Source organism: Strix uralensis, chromosome 5 (genome assembly GCF_047716275.1).
Source record: "Strix uralensis isolate ZFMK-TIS-50842 chromosome 5, bStrUra1, whole genome shotgun sequence".
Classification (NCBI taxonomy): Eukaryota; Metazoa; Chordata; class Aves; order Strigiformes; family Strigidae; genus Strix; species Strix uralensis.
This window is the reverse complement of record NC_133976.1, coordinates 47,726,577-47,742,668: the sequence shown is the minus strand read 5'-3', so window position 1 is coordinate 47,742,668 and position 16,092 is coordinate 47,726,577. Positions and strand designations below refer to the sequence as shown.

At 33.2% G+C, this 16,092-nt stretch overlaps 1 protein-coding gene across 1 annotated transcript in view; it reads right to left on the bottom strand.

The window, feature by feature from the left end:
* The window catches only part of LRRIQ1 (leucine rich repeats and IQ motif containing 1), a 115,990-nt gene that overhangs the window by 37,889 nt on the left and 62,009 nt on the right, over positions 1–16,092 (bottom strand). The window contains 4 exon segments of the mRNA XM_074869400.1: positions 6,328–6,429; positions 14,507–14,592; positions 14,941–15,033; positions 15,644–15,765. Coding sequence (XP_074725501.1) covers positions 6,328–6,429; positions 14,507–14,592; positions 14,941–15,033; positions 15,644–15,765 — 403 coding nt within the window.

The following is a 16,092-nucleotide window of genomic DNA, read 5'->3' as shown; positions in this document are numbered from 1 at the left end:
ATTCATAATATTAAATTGGTATGTACCTACGTCAAATACTTCCTGTTTGGGAACTTCAGGCAAATAGAAAATCCTTTTTAAAAAAAAAATTAATTGAAGGTGGAAAGTAAGATTATTACTAAAATGTCATATGTCTAGATAATTTATAAATATTCAGACACTAAAGTGCGCTGCATAAATGCACATAAATTATGTTTCACATACTTATTTTTAAATATATACTATAATATTAGGATTGTTTCATCCCATGAATACTGAAAAAATCCTACAGTATCATTGATGGACAGGAGGCTAGAAAATTAGGCACAGATTTTATTTTTTAGTTTTACTTTATAATAAGAAACTGGGCCACTAGAACTATGTAACTGAAGCTTGAGTGCGTGCACTGTAAGGCCCCTGCAGTCTTTTACAACTTTTCAGCGTACCGCTGTTGTGAACTGGGTTTGCACTCTGCCAGCAGAGCAGCTCTGACCCATGGAGAGCACTCCTTCAGATCAACACTGCCTCAGGCTTTACTGCTTTCTCCAAGAAGTCTTACATTTCAGGCATCAAGTTGAATTTCTTCTGGAGATGATTAACCCAAACCCATGACAGATTTTTTCCAAGATATCCAACTCCTTATGTTTATTTTATCCTGGCTCTTTTTGGATGTACTGGACACAAGTAACCTACTCATTTTACATGTTAAAGGACTGGTGGAGAGCCATTAATTCCTTAAAATGAGAAAATATTTCAATGCAAGTGTTCTGTTGTGTGAGCTCAAACTAAATAATAAGAAACAAAGCCATAGAGTTCTGATTTTAAAAGATAGATGTCCTTCCACATTACAAGTTTCTGTAATGCATTTTCATCACATCTTGGGACAGAACTTACATTCTCTGGAAATGCGTTATTCTGTCATTTTTGTCAGTGCTATATGGTTTAGAAACTGCATCCCTAATGTGGCATGTAAATTTAAAGCCTGGGAGATATGTAATAATTGCATTTTACTGTAAACATGGCAATTCAGCTAGTCGAATTGCAGCAAGGCCAGATTTAGAATGTGGTTATTAATCTTTTTCAGACCACAACTCAATAAAAGATGACTTAATTCAGAAATGGATGTTTACAAACAATGTGCTTCCTGGAAATTGATGTCTAGTATATTTTTCCACTGAAAATAGCTAATTTCTAAAAGACAAAAGCAGCTAACACAGATAATTAGCGACAGTTCAATGCCTTTTTAAATGTCTTTAAATAGCAAACAATAAAATATTTAAAGTACAGAAAAAGATGAATATTAGCATTCCACTCTCAGTACCTCCTCTTCACTCTCATGCAGATATTTAAAAGCATTAGTGATTTGAATCAATATAAATTCTATTTAGTTACCCCATACACTTTTTCTTCAATGTATTAATATTTTGTAATACAGAAAATCTAAGAAACTATGTTGATCATTATGTAACAACATTTTAATGACCTCACATAATTAATTCAAAGGTAACCTTAAATTACCACTTCCCGAAGTCTCAAGTTTTTTAATTAGCACTAGTAATAATAATCTATGTGTTGCAACATTTTTCACTTGAGACTACAAGGAGTTTCATAATTGTGAACTATCAGAAAGCTGGAAAACAGACGACTTTAAACGGATCCTTGATATTTATCTTCCAATCATATGACATAATCACAAGATCATTTTACCTCATTCTTGTTCCCATATGAAAAATAAATGTTATTTCTACTGACAATTTAAAGAAAAATGAATAAATATTTCCATAATTAAAAGCCACCTGAGAAAGCATAATCTATTCATTATCAAATTTGTATTGTTGAAATCTGTCTTAACATTATACCTATTATGTTTTCTTTAGTCACCAACAAGCATAAAATGACAGGAAATACAGTACTGCCAATTAGAACTACAGGTTCTCAAACCACACTAAACATATCTTGACAACATAGTCCAATGCATTTTTAATATAGTTAAACTTCCTGGCATCGGTCGTCGTGTACATTCCTGACTGAAGTCAAGTTGTATTGTTTCCACTTCTTTGAAGTGTATGGTATAGATGTGTCACTGATGGATATGGATATGACTAAAAATAAATGTATGTGCCAATAAATCACCTAAGCTATATAATTAATTACAGCATAGTCTATGAAATTCTGAGAAACTAAGTGAATCACACCCAAATAATACTTGGATAGTTTGATTGGCCTCTCATCTGATCTACTGCAGTCTTCCAACTTGCTCTACAGACTGGAATCCAGATTCCCATTTCACTGAACAGAAATTATTTGGATAACACACCAAAATTGTTGAGGTAGATAGATTAAAGAGGATCCCAAAAGATATAAATTGTTCCTAAAGCTTGTAGCAAAACAATGTGTTAGGCCTCACGGCTCCTTTAGTTTTGAGCTGCTGTACCAGAACAAAGCACTCACACTGTTGGTTGGAAAAGTAGGTATCCTTCCTCTTTGTAAATTAAGTTACAGACCCTGTAATTACAGATCCACAGCTGGCAGAGATACTCTGTTACACATTCAGCCAGGACTAATTGGAACTTTCCAAGAAAAAAGGAGTCAAGGATAGATTCTTCCTTCAATTCCTGATCTACTTTATCTAAAATAGTCAAGAATATTTTATGTTAAATCAGTAACTGAAATAGCCTCCAGACAACAAGAGGAGAAGCAGTCATAAAGCTTTCTAAAAATACGCTTTGCTGCAAAATATGAAATGATGAAAATGATTGGTGTTCCTTATGTTTCCAAAATTTTGAGATGTTTGAAATGTCACCATCTACAAAACATACAAAAATCTCCAAGAATGTTCATTAAAAGAGTAAACATGCATATTTTATTTGTCAACTAACTAGCACTAACTGAAACTCAATAACTGTGCTGGAAGTGTAACTCTATCACACCAAAAAACGCAGTGTAATATACACTGTGTAATCCCAGGAAACGTCCAGGATATCATCAGAAGTGAAGCTACATCAAGTCAGGCTTTCACCTGTCTTCAAGTTTTTTATCAGGCTATAAGAGAAGCAGTAAACGCATATTTACACTTGCATATTCTGTGGCTTACTTTACAACCTACTAACGTTAATGTCACAATACATAATTATGATTCAAAAATATTATTTTTTATATTATAAATATTATATTATTATTATGCTTATTGCATTCACATACCAACTTATACTCACGGTATATGCATATATATTTGTGTGTGAACACACATGCATTGTATGCATATGTATTGTTACATACACACATACACACTATCACACATTTAATTACATTCCCATGGTTCGTGCCTTCACATGTTGCTTCTGTTTTTAAATGGTAAGTTCTTGTCTGTCGGAATAATATCTCCTCATGCTGTTGATGAGGCGTGTAATACAAAGAGGTTTGTCTCTGACTAATTTCCATGTGCTGTTGTGATACAAATGTGAAATAAAGGTCCCCTGTGGGGATTTTTATAGCATCAGTGAGTAAAGCATGATGACTGTTCTTAAATTTAATAAAAACTTATGATGTCACTCAAATTTTGAAAATGTATCTTCCTACAATGTGTATGTGAAGTTAGACATATGTGAATTGTCCCATGGGATTAAAGTTATGCACAAGTTTTCAAACTGGATATCAACATTTTGCATATTAGCTCATCACAACTTTTGTAATGGGAAAATAGTTGAATATTGCATCAACACTATGTTGTCACTTATGTCTAGATATTCCTTTACAGATGCTGCATGATACAACACTGTCAGTACGATGCAGTAGCTTAGATGAGAAGGCAAATTATGACAGAATATAACCTTTTTCTCAGAAACACATAAGCATCAGATGTTAAGCTCATTTCCTTTCACTGTTTTTATTCCTTTTTGACTTATTTGTATTTTTAAACACAAACTAAAAGACACAATGAAGACGAAAGACATTAATTGCACATTTTAACTAGATTAATTCTTAAATATTTACTACCATGATGTGTTCCAGTTTGAAAATCGAAAACTGTTCTAATTGTTTCACTTCCGAGGGCATCCGCTTTCCAAAGTAGTGATTCTGTTATTTAACACATAACACATGTGTACTTGCTGTTGATGCTATGTTTTTTCCACCCATTTCCCAGTTTAAAGAAATAAAGCAGGAATATTTACAATGTGGTTTTTTTTTTTTTTTTTTTCCCCCCAGATTTAGTGGTTTATGAAGGAGATGGATTAGAGTTCAAATTTTCTACCAGAGCACTGACTACCAGTCTGTAAAAGGGCTTGAATAGAAGAAGTTTTTTTCTACCATGCAATGGACGGGTCTGTGTTCTCTCTTGACCTAAAATATGTGTCCACAAGATTTATGGATACAGAGTGAAAACATTCCACCTTCTTGTTACAGAAAGAACTCCCACCGCAGAGCAGACCCAAAGAAATCTATTCCAGGCAAAAGAGGGAGAAATGGTCAAAAGGTGAGAGAAGGGAAATGGGAAACACGCTTTTCTGTGAGTGAAGAAGAAATGTCTGATAACAACTCTGTGAAATTATCATACAGGTGCTTTGCTTGCAGTAGATAACATGACAAGTGTTACCAAATTCTAAATTTAGAAACTCTTAGTTCTGTCTAATGGTATCTCACATATACATAAATAAATGCTCTGTGCTGCACTCTGGGTTCTAATTCACAAACTAGTGCTTTCTGGCCGTACCATCTGAAGTAGCCATGCCTCAGGTAGAGGACAGTTTTATATTCTGTTCAAGCAGAAGAGTATTGCTTGTTTTGAAGGCTCAGCAGATTGCATGTAAGCACCCAGTAAAAGATTGCTGAAAAAAAATCTGTTTATTAGTTGGCCAAAGGAGTACAGTGGTCCTTGATATGAACGATAAACAAGAGTGCCATTACAGTGCTTGCCTTTTGATAACTAACCTGTTACACTGCCTTCACTCCATGTATTCAAAAAGTAATTTCAGCAATATTTAGAAAGCATACATTTGCTTTCCAAAATGAAGGAAATGTCCCCTAGTCAGGAGCAGATAAACTGGTGTCAGGAAAGCTAGGCTAAACCTAAACTGACTTCAGGGTACTGAGCCTGGGATCAACATTATCTCTTTGACGTGGTTTTGAACATTCACACTAGTGCATGTAGGCTTTGGGCATCCGGTGTTTTGCAGGCAGTCTGCATGTCCTATTTCTTCAGCATACGATGCATTCTGGCATATAAGTATATGCCACAGGAACAGATACAAGACACTGGGAATACTGAATCAGGCACAGTATATACAGACTCTCTATATTCTAGTTAAATTCATTCTTGGATCCAAGCCAAATAATAGTGCAAACATTTTTCCTCTTTAGAATTCACAAAGAATTGTTTCCAATCAAATTTGAGCATGGGCTCATGAATGTGAGGCAAATCTGGACTTTCATATAGCTAGGTTAATTGACTGAATTGCAGTTCAGGAATACTCAGATTGATTGCACACCTGTCTCAGGTTTTAATTTCTATCCTCATTCAGAGACTGTTAATGTAGTATTATTACTTTAAATTTTACTTTGTGGGATTGGGAATAAATCAGATAGCATATGGATATGTCTTTGAAAAAGAGAAAAAGACAGAGGTGACAACTTTATGAACGCACTATTGAGTTGCAAAAGGAATCAAAACAGTCTAAAAACAATGCTTCTGGAAATGCTCAGCTTTTTACAACAAGGGTATTTTAAATAGACTTGGCCTTATTCTAATTGTGCTGAAACCAAGGGGAGTTTTAACATGAATTTCAACAGTAAAAGTGCTACATCAGTATTTAAATGTTTTTGGAAAGCCAGTTTTATATTTATGTGCTGAAGATTTTCTTGTTTTCTGTCAAGTGGTGGGTTTTTAGGGAATATTTATGAATGTAGGTTCCTAAAAACATGTTAACAACTGTCAGGAATTAATGGCTAGCTTAAGACAAGGTGACAATGAGATAAAGAATTTGAAGTGACATATCATTCACAAAATTTTATTCTAGTGCTTTGTATTTTATACCTCGGTGACATGTTTTGATTTTTTTATGATGACTACTTTTACGATGGAGATTTAATAATAATAATAATAAATAAATAAATTAGGCACCAGTTCATTATGAATTAATCTCTAGGAGCACCCCCTACCCTCACCAATGAACTGAAATGGAAACGTTTCACTGCTGTAACTTGAGATACCCAGGAACAGATAAGGACCTTAAACTCCTGCTGCCTTCTATTTGTGCATATTGTTTTACATTTCAAGCAGGCTTGCTTAAAAGACATTACAAGATCTATATGCTTATATGCATAGAGAGAAAGTGAAATACTTGTTCATACCTTCAAAGTAACCAGCATTTATAGGCTGTGTCTTCCTTGGTGGTTTCACGTGGAGATGTTTATTTTCATGGTTTTTGAACAACGCCAGGCGCACAGCTGGGTCTAGATGACAAGAACAAGTTAAAATCAAAGGTCAGACCTGGCTCATTCATTCCTTCAAGCAGTTTTTCACCTTTTAGCCACTTAATAAATGAAAATACCTTTAAAAGTAGGTTTTATATTCACAAAGCATTACACTCTCTAACATAAAGCAACACAAATATATGTGCAATTGAGAATCAAAGTCAGTATTTTGCAGGACTTTAACAATGTTGATCTTTTAGCTAGCTCATCTCCAAATTAAAAATAAATTCTAAAGCATGTATTTGCAGAAAGTATTAAAAAATATGGTTTTAGAGCTTGAAAATAAAGTAGAAATATTAACAGAATATATGCCAAGTACTGTTTCTGAAAGCTCAGGTTCAGAATTATTCAGCAGTCTAAATCAAGTCATTTACACCTAAAAAATGTTAACAGGAGGCAATTTATTATTTAAGGTTAAACATGCAGATAATAAGCTAACCTTCTTCCATGTCCCATCTTTATTGAAATAAAAAATACCCCAAAGTCTATAGACTCCTCTACACACCACAGTGTGAAATTTTAATTAGTTTCATAAGTTATTTTGAAAACTTTGCAAAGAAGCAAAGATGAGCACAGAATTGTATATAATCTAGATAACACATGTTCCTAGACTGGAAAAAAAAAATATAAAGTTTAATTAACAAAAGCTAAACTAATGTAAAACCACACAAGTCAGGAAAGGTGATTTTCATGCATGATTTCTTATGTGAAGGAAGAATTGCTTGCTTGACATAGGAGGAAAGTAGGAGTTTAAGAGAAACTGTGAGTTAGAAAGAATGTGAAAATTCTATGCACAGTGCAGAATAAACCAGCCAGTTATTAAAAAAAAAAAAAAAAAAAAAAAAGGACTGAGAAGAATGTAGAAACAAAAGCAGATACATAATGATGAGCAAAAGAATATAGCATTTTGTAGGTATGACACTGAGCATGATAACATGAGTAACAGAAAGCCAAAGGAAAAATTGAAGAAATATGCTTCGCATGGTTAAAAGAAGACAATAGCACAAGCAGACAAATACATGCTCAGGAATATATGAGAAACAATGAGGCAGAAGAGATTTGTCTACAAAGGTGACTACAAACTGTTAGAAAAGTGTAGAAATTAATAAAAATAAAGAGGGAAAACAGCAATAGAACTTAGCAAGAAAGTAGATATGGTGAGGAAAGGATCTAAATTTTCACAAAGAATGGAAGTGTGGCAAAAATGAATATGTGAGACACTGCCAGAACAGACAGAGCAGGAAAACAGAGGAGATGGAAAGACTCAAAAAGCATTCAGACAGAATAAATTTACATGACTATTTATGTCTGAGGCTTCATTGTGAGCTTGTTACATGACCTTGTTGGCACTGAGAGATTTTACAAGAGCATCTACAATACTGCAGCAAAGTAAGTAGCTTTTTTAATTTTGATTTTCTTATTTATGGAAATAAAGGATCAGAATGCCCTGTTAAGTGAGTGGGCAATTTCTTTTGAAGTTTAACAGCAATTTATAAAGTTGGTTTTGACTAGACCTCTATATTTGCAGTAGATGCTTCTGTTACAAACTAATGGAACATAAAGGGATCCTAAGAGCTCCACTTTTTTCCAGAGAATGCTCTCTTGACACAAGCATGATGATGCAGACATACTGTATCTTTGCCTTATACGTCCAGAGAAGATCTCTAATGAGATGTGGATACTTTAAGAGATAATGCATTGACAAAACACATCAAAATGTTATGGTATTCTTGGTCAGCCATACTGCAGCAGCATTTGGCTGACAATGTTCTTAATGGTGCTAATCTCTTACAAAGCAGCAATCTTGGCAAACGAAGGAATTGTGGAAAATACAGATGGAAGTAATTTAGGCCGTGTCTTCTTCCCAAGGTAGAATTAGCGATACCTTACACTTTGTTATCTCAAATTGTCTAGAAGAACCTTTCTCATTGTGATGTATGATGATTATAGCTTCCAGATTAACCCAGAAGATGTCAGATTTAAAGTCATTTCAATGAAAAGACCCAAGAAGCACAATAAATAATGATTAGCTACATTAGTTTTAAAGGTAGAACATTAGAATGATTCTGAAAATGGGATCACTTTGTTCACAAACTGGATTACCAAGTTCATAGATATTTTCACTTTGCATAGGATAAAGTAGGCCTATTTTGGCATCCCTCCCAACTCAAAAATAAATTCATAGCAGCCTAGTGTTCTTCAGGGTAGCTAATGTTTGGGGCAGTAGGTCACAGTAAGATTTGTGATAAAAATACCCTGAAATAGTAAATTATATTTTAAAAGTTCTGTCTGAAATTTTAAGTAATAGAAGTTACAAAAAATATTTTAAATAAAGCATGAATTATTATTGTGTTTTCTATAGTTGTAAGATACATTACCATATGAGTACTACACATAGATAAAAATGTACAGAATAAATTTTTTTATACTTGCAATTTTTCCAACATCCAGCATACGGTGTTGATACAAAGACTTTTAAATTTTAGCTTTATGTTAAAAACCCAGTGTTCTTAGACAAAGTGACAAAATTGATTAAAACCTCTTAAGACAAAATGCGATTGAGTATTCCCAAACTATTTTTGATTAACTTAAAATAATTCCTGATATAACACACTTTTTTCCCATGTGGGTCTATTAAAATTTTTCCAAAATGTTTTAAAAATGTCATCTTTCCTTAATTCAGCCTCCCACCCAATTCTATGAAAACTCCAACCAGTCCAAATTTAAACTACACCAAGGACTTTTGGATGAAGTCACATGAAGTTATCAGTGCCAACACAGATTTTTCATTTATTTGTGCACAAGGATAGCAGCAGTAAACAAGGTCCATGAACTGGGAAGAGAGGGAAATGATAGAAATTGTTCTTCTAAGAGATTTCTATCAGAAGATTTATCTTTGAGTCTTTGCAAAATAACTTAAATAATCTACAGGGATTTAACATAGTGCCAGACTACTTGAATTTGTACCTACCTGGATCACCTCAACCATTGCCTACAGCTCTTTTGTTATTAAAAATGAGTCCTTTTCTTTATCTAGTCCCAAATGTAGGCAATATTACATAGATTACTTCATAATACTAGCGCTTTTCAGTCTCTGAGTGAGCTAGGGAAATGAACCGCATCTACGCTTTGATGACAAGCAATCAAATGTTTTAGATTTCACACAGAGAACTGCGAAAGAGTCCAATAGTTCAAAATCATACAAATACCTTCCTGGATTATGGCATACTCATTTAAATGTGGCTTATTAGACGATGATCTGTGCTGGCAATCTAGGAACCAGGGAGGTAATTTAATGCACATTGCTTGGCTGACTCCAAATATAGAAGATAAGTTGGATGAACACAAGAAAAGTTATAGAAACAATATGGGAGGAATAGTCACTGCTTGATCTGGCACCACATTTGCTAAACAACTTCTTGATAATATATGAAACTGAAAAAATTAAATGTTTTTCACTCAATTTTGTTGTGCAATATCTGTAATTAGAAAAAACATAAACATATTTGTACCAACTTTAAACAGTTGATAAATGAAAGTAGCACATAGTGACAGATGCTTATCTATAAGATAATTCAATTTGTAAATTAATTATGGAAGAAAGACCACATTTTGTTCCATAAAATTGAACAGCAATTAGAACTCCAACTCATCCATGTCTGGAGTTCCCAGATGATACTGCTACATGGAATACGCAACAACAAAAATAACTTTCTTTCTGCTACTAAGAAAATATAAATCAATGGTCATTTATATAAAGTGTAATGAGGAATAATAGTACCCCCAGATTTTTATTCCAACTGTTGTTAATTCAACAAATCAATGTTATATAGTCAGATCATCTGTTCAGGGGTTGTGGGTTTTGAGGGTGTGGGTCGGGGTTTTTGTTTTTCTGTTTGTTGGGGTTTTTTTAATTACTATTGCATTGCCATCTTAAATTCTACACTGGAACTAAAAAATGTTTGCTGACCTCTATGAAATATCTTTATCATTGTGCTCTGGTTCTAGAAGTCAAGGCCCACTTTAAAAAACAGCTGGTTTTTACCTCTTTTTTTCCTACTTATGTGACAGAGAGAATTACCATCTCCTGCTGTCAGTCACTGACAAGAGAGAGGAAATGGTTAAACAAGAATTGTAGGAGAGACAAGCTGAAAGCAAGACAAGGCTTACAGCCATCTTAAAAGAAAAAGAAGTTAACTTTCAGAGGCTAATACAAAATCCACAGAATCAAGGAAGTTCAAAGTTAAGCAAGAAATTCTGTACTGCTGTGCCAACACATCTTCAGGAAACTAGGATTGTTATGAGTCACAACGCTTTATTTTTAAGCAGTGTGAGGTGCATTAACATCTGCTGTATTTAGATTGTTAATTAGAATTTCTATAGAATTTTGTGCACCCATGATAAATGGGAATATTTCTGACATTATGCCAGTTTTATTTGGCTGCAAAATTTCTAGTTTCCTGCCCACACTTTTTGTATTATCTTACTGTAGAGTAAAAATAGTTGAAGCAGACACAGACTACATTTGGTATCGTTAAAATACAGGCCACAACTTTATTTAACTACATAAACAAGCATACATAACTGTAGTGGATTAGGGCATAACAGGCCTTAAGGCCATTAGTTGGTGGGGCTGGTCTACTGCAATATAAGCATTGCCTGAATCACTCCCTATTATAAGGTTATGCTACTTTAAGCTTTTCCTTGTAACACAAACCACAGGATTCAGTGCACTTGCTAGTATTTTCCATATTTCTTTCACTACTGAGAAGGTATGTGGCCAGACATATGAGGTAAGATACTTCTCAGTTACTTCTAGATATCTATAGTTTAACTTTGTACTTCAGCCAGTCACTCTAGGTTTTGTGTCTAGGCAACAGAGAACTCTAAGTGCTTTTACAGTGAGATTCAAGTTGCCGGGTTTTGAATTATGTTTTAGGAGGCAATTAATAGCATTTAAGGTAGCTATTTCTTTCCATAAAAGAATGCAGATGACTAGCTCAGATGTCAACATCTATAATCAACCAAATGAATTGTATCACTGTTGCACTAGAAGACAAATGCTTTAGATGGAAAATGAAAAGGAATAAATTCCCACAGCTGAGCATGTTAAGAATCGAAGATGTTCAACAATGTCCAATCCAAGTTCCAATCCAGCAGACATCTTGACTATATTAAAGAGCAATTGTAAAACTGAATGGAAGCTGATTTAATACTTTGTGTTTGTGAATCTCAGGCCTAAGGCAAAGGATTTTGATAGCATATAGAAGCAGACTGCATACTCTGACAGGCCATTTGTTCCTACAAAATTCATCAGTACCTTACCATTATTTGCAACTAAGATCACTGCCACGGAATGATCAATAGCACATAAAAGATGTTTGGGATGATGCTGAAATCTTAGCATAAAAGCCATCAGTTTATTTGCTAATATGTTATAATTAATTTGTATCTAGAACATTTAGATGCTGTTGTTGCTTTGCTTTTTGTCAGAACTGAAAGTTTTGCTCTTAAGTCAGATGTGTAGTAGTAAATGGGTATAACATGGAAAATTGCTTTTTTACACCTTATATTTCACACTTTTAAGTGGATGCTGGTTACTTATTTTCTCATGGGTAGGAATCTTTATCACAATAAATTATTTTACTGTAGTTAGTATATCTTCAACTATTTTAAATCAGAAAGCTAAAAAGGAAACAGTTGCAACTATAGCACTGAGGACCTAGAAATTCAAAAGAAAGAACAGAAATAATAATACTAAAAATAAATCCTACAACATTTCATATGCAGCTTCAGTAAGTACAAGATGGAAGAAGCTCATTTTAGAGATGAAGGTGATAGGAAGCTAATTTCTATGGAAAAATTAAAAGACAATGTTGATGTCTACTCATTCAGATATCAGAAGGAATAAAGTCTCTTATGGAATTCCTGCTTCAGCAGGGTTAAACTCACAGCAATAGCCTAAGATTGTGAACTCTATCTCTCTCTCTAGTTATACTGGAATTGCTGTAAGTATTCTAGCATGAACTGTACCACACAGAGATGCAAGAAAGATACTGGCAACCTAATGGATCTGGTTACAGTTTCCTGATCTGGAGCTGGCTAGCCTCAGGATAAGGTATATCTATAATTTAAATGCTGTAAAGTCCCTCTGTTCAACTAGACCCTCAACAAGACCCCAACTTGCTCTCACCACTTCAGAGGAGGTAGCTGACGTAAATCATATTTATATATGTGGAGATTCTTCTCACATGGGGAATACTCCATCAGGGTAATTTTTTAGTGCAACAGCTGAGTTTTAGCATCAGTTTGAGATAAAAATACTTGTTTTAATTGATAATGTTTATTTGGTCCTTACTGACCAAGGAAGGACTGACTTTGACAGTGTGCTGTATGAGAAAGAATGGTTGGCTTGATAATCTTTGTACTGGAAAGGGACCGATTGTGCAATATTTTCAGTCACATTTCTTGGTTCTGGGAATTACGCTTTCTGTTTATCTGAAACAAAAGACTGTGATTTTAATGACTGTCAGAGAACTCTATACAGGAAAATTATATATACAGGTTATTTTTGTGCTTGATGTAATAGTCAAATACAGAACATTTCTATATGAGGTAGTGTCAAGAAGAGAAAATTTGAACGTATAAAAACATTGTGCAAAAGTTTTTTAAAATTTTTTAAAACTAGTAATATACAAGAATATTCCAAGTGATACATTAAAAAGCTCAACACACATATACCATACTGAATAATCTGAACAAAGTTAATATAAACATATCCAAAAAATCCATTAGAACTACAACAACAATAGGATAGCAAATCTGATATGCTCAATTAGACATTTACGACTGGATTAATTACTACTAACATAAACCAGAAAGCATATGGAGAAAAGATGATATGACTTAATAAGCTCTATTCATCACAAAATGATACAGAGGCCACCAAATGGAACATATGTAAAAAACTCAGCTGCACACCAGATATTTACCTTTTTTTTTTTTTTTTTTTTTAGGTAACATGGTAGATCATGGGAAGCTATCAAGATTTAAATATAACTTTAACGTCTTATCCATTTTTTCTCTTTTCTGTAACAATAAAGCATGGTTTGCTGATTATATCTCTTTCTCCCCCCTCCCTTTTTTTTTAACTACAGTTTTTTTTGTCATCTTTAGTCTTAAGCATGATATTTAAAGTAAAAAAAATTATACAGAAACACTTCTCTTATCTTTATCTGTAGGCTGAATAGTTTCTTTTCCAAGAGCAAAATATCTTTCAATATTTTCAATGGCTCATACAGAAGAGATTTGCAAAGTTATATAAAATAAAATTAACTTTACCTTGTGATAGAATTAAAAAAAAAATTAAATGTAAATAAAGGTACACTTTCCACAGACCATTTAGAGTTAGGTCCTATTGTCAACCAGGCTCTTATTAAAATGTTTCTTATACTATCAGTATTTTATTAATATTTTTATTAACATATTCCATTAACATTTGTGTTAGCATATCATACTAACAGCTAATGATTCTAAGAAAAGTTCACTGACATAAGAAGTATCCAAGAAGAACCAGAAGACAATTACAGAGAAGTTGAATGAGCATCTATTTCCACAGTGAATATTTAATATAAAAAACATAATTTAATGTCATTTGTATCAAACAGTCATTTTCTTAAATAGTTCTTGCATAAGACAATAATTTTAACCTGAGATTCCCCCAAGAGGAAGATACAGGAATCACAAAATGCAGAAATATAAATTCCACATCTAGAAAAAGAGATACCTGAACAAAAAGAAACAAAATTTCTATTTAGCATAGCTGTTAAATATTCAACTTCAAAATCCGTTAGATTTAAAGTTCTTTAAATTCTGAATATTTTATCACTGGAACAAATTGATTTAAACTGAGTTGTTTTTACTGAATCACACTCCATCTTTATTCAAATTAATGTTTAATGATGTGCAAGCAAACTTTTTAAAAGAGAGATGCTATTTTAAGATTTAAGAATAGAAAAATTACATCAATATAACCATTTTTAAACTGTTGACTTACCTAAATTTTTATTACTGTATTTTTTAGGCTTCATTTTATGGGCCCTCTTCAGTATTAGCTGTGCAGTAGAAATATCCTTAAAACCCCTAGGGGAAGAGAATAACTTACTAAACGTTTCACATGTATTATGTTACACCAGCTGCATAATATTGTATAATGTACTTTTCAAAAAGAATACAAGTGTATAGTACTTCTTATGCATGGTATGAAACTTTCTGATTACACAGATAGCTGCTATGCTTATCTTAACATTATATTATTGCAACTTCTTAATCTGGTCTCCCAGACAATTGTAAAAGTAATTACAATAATTTTTACTTTGGTAAAAAACAGAGATTCTAGAAAGGTGGAACTTAAGAAAAGCAAGCAACAACAGCCAACTATACTGTGCCCATACTTGGAAGTCACTATGTAAACAAAATAGCTTCACATACCATTCTTCCAAAATTTTATCTTCTTTTTCAGACATGAATGAAAATTTCTTTTTTTCCTTCCAGTCAGGAAGTTGACTTCTTCCCTTCCCTGACCTGAAAACAAAGTATAAGAGTGTTAGGGAAAGGCAGGTAAATAAGGAAGGGTTCTGGGTGACTATTTTGCAGCCTTTGTCATTCTGAAAGTTGTTTGTGCCTTTTGAAGGCACTTTTAAAGCTTGGACATAATACAAAAAAATCTATTTTAATACTCCAGGAAGGCTTTATCTTGGCGAGTAATAAAAGTCTGCCATCAATTTGAAATGTTTACATTTCAATTACTTGAAGCATATTTCAATCCTTTCTCTCCAAAAGAATGCAGCTGTGTAAGAAATCCCTTTTAATCTTTATCTAGTCTTACAAATCTCTATTTCAACATCTATATCATGATATATGTGAAAAAACATGTTTTATGATTTATAGTCAAAGCTAGATACACAAAAATACACACATATATCTTTATATTCTTAATTCTTGTAGTCAATGAAAAATGACAACTGAATTTAATATATTTGGTTTTAACAAGTAAATACATTTTAATTCCAATAATATCATATTAACCAAAAGTAGCAAAAGCATCAGAATACAGCCTCAAGTTCTTCTCCTTTTGATTTTTGTCAAATCCAAATGAATTAAATATAATGAAAAACTATATTATTTAACTTACCTGCTATGAAAGCGGATATTTTCTGCTGAGTATGAATGTGGTCTGTTAACACACTGCCAAACTTCTTGTGGTGACAATGGCAAACTATTTGAATGTTCACTGGAATTTGAAGGCCTAGAATACTAAGTAAGGGAATGAAAAAAAATGCAGTTGATGATTCCTGCAACGTTTGAGTTTGAGGTAAACCTGCACCAGGGTTTGCAGAGTCTATTATTATAACAGAAAGGATTCTTAATGGTCATATGCCCATTACAGACCTTACCTTCAACTAACCAAACAGGGCAAAAAGGTGAGTTTAGTTATACATAATGTCCCCAAATATAATGAATTATACATGTATGACTCCATTCTTTTAATTGTAGGAAACAAAACATTAGTAATACTACACTTGTAACAAGAAGAGTAAACCCTAACAAAACAAAAAGCTAAAACTTCAAAGTTTATTAAAT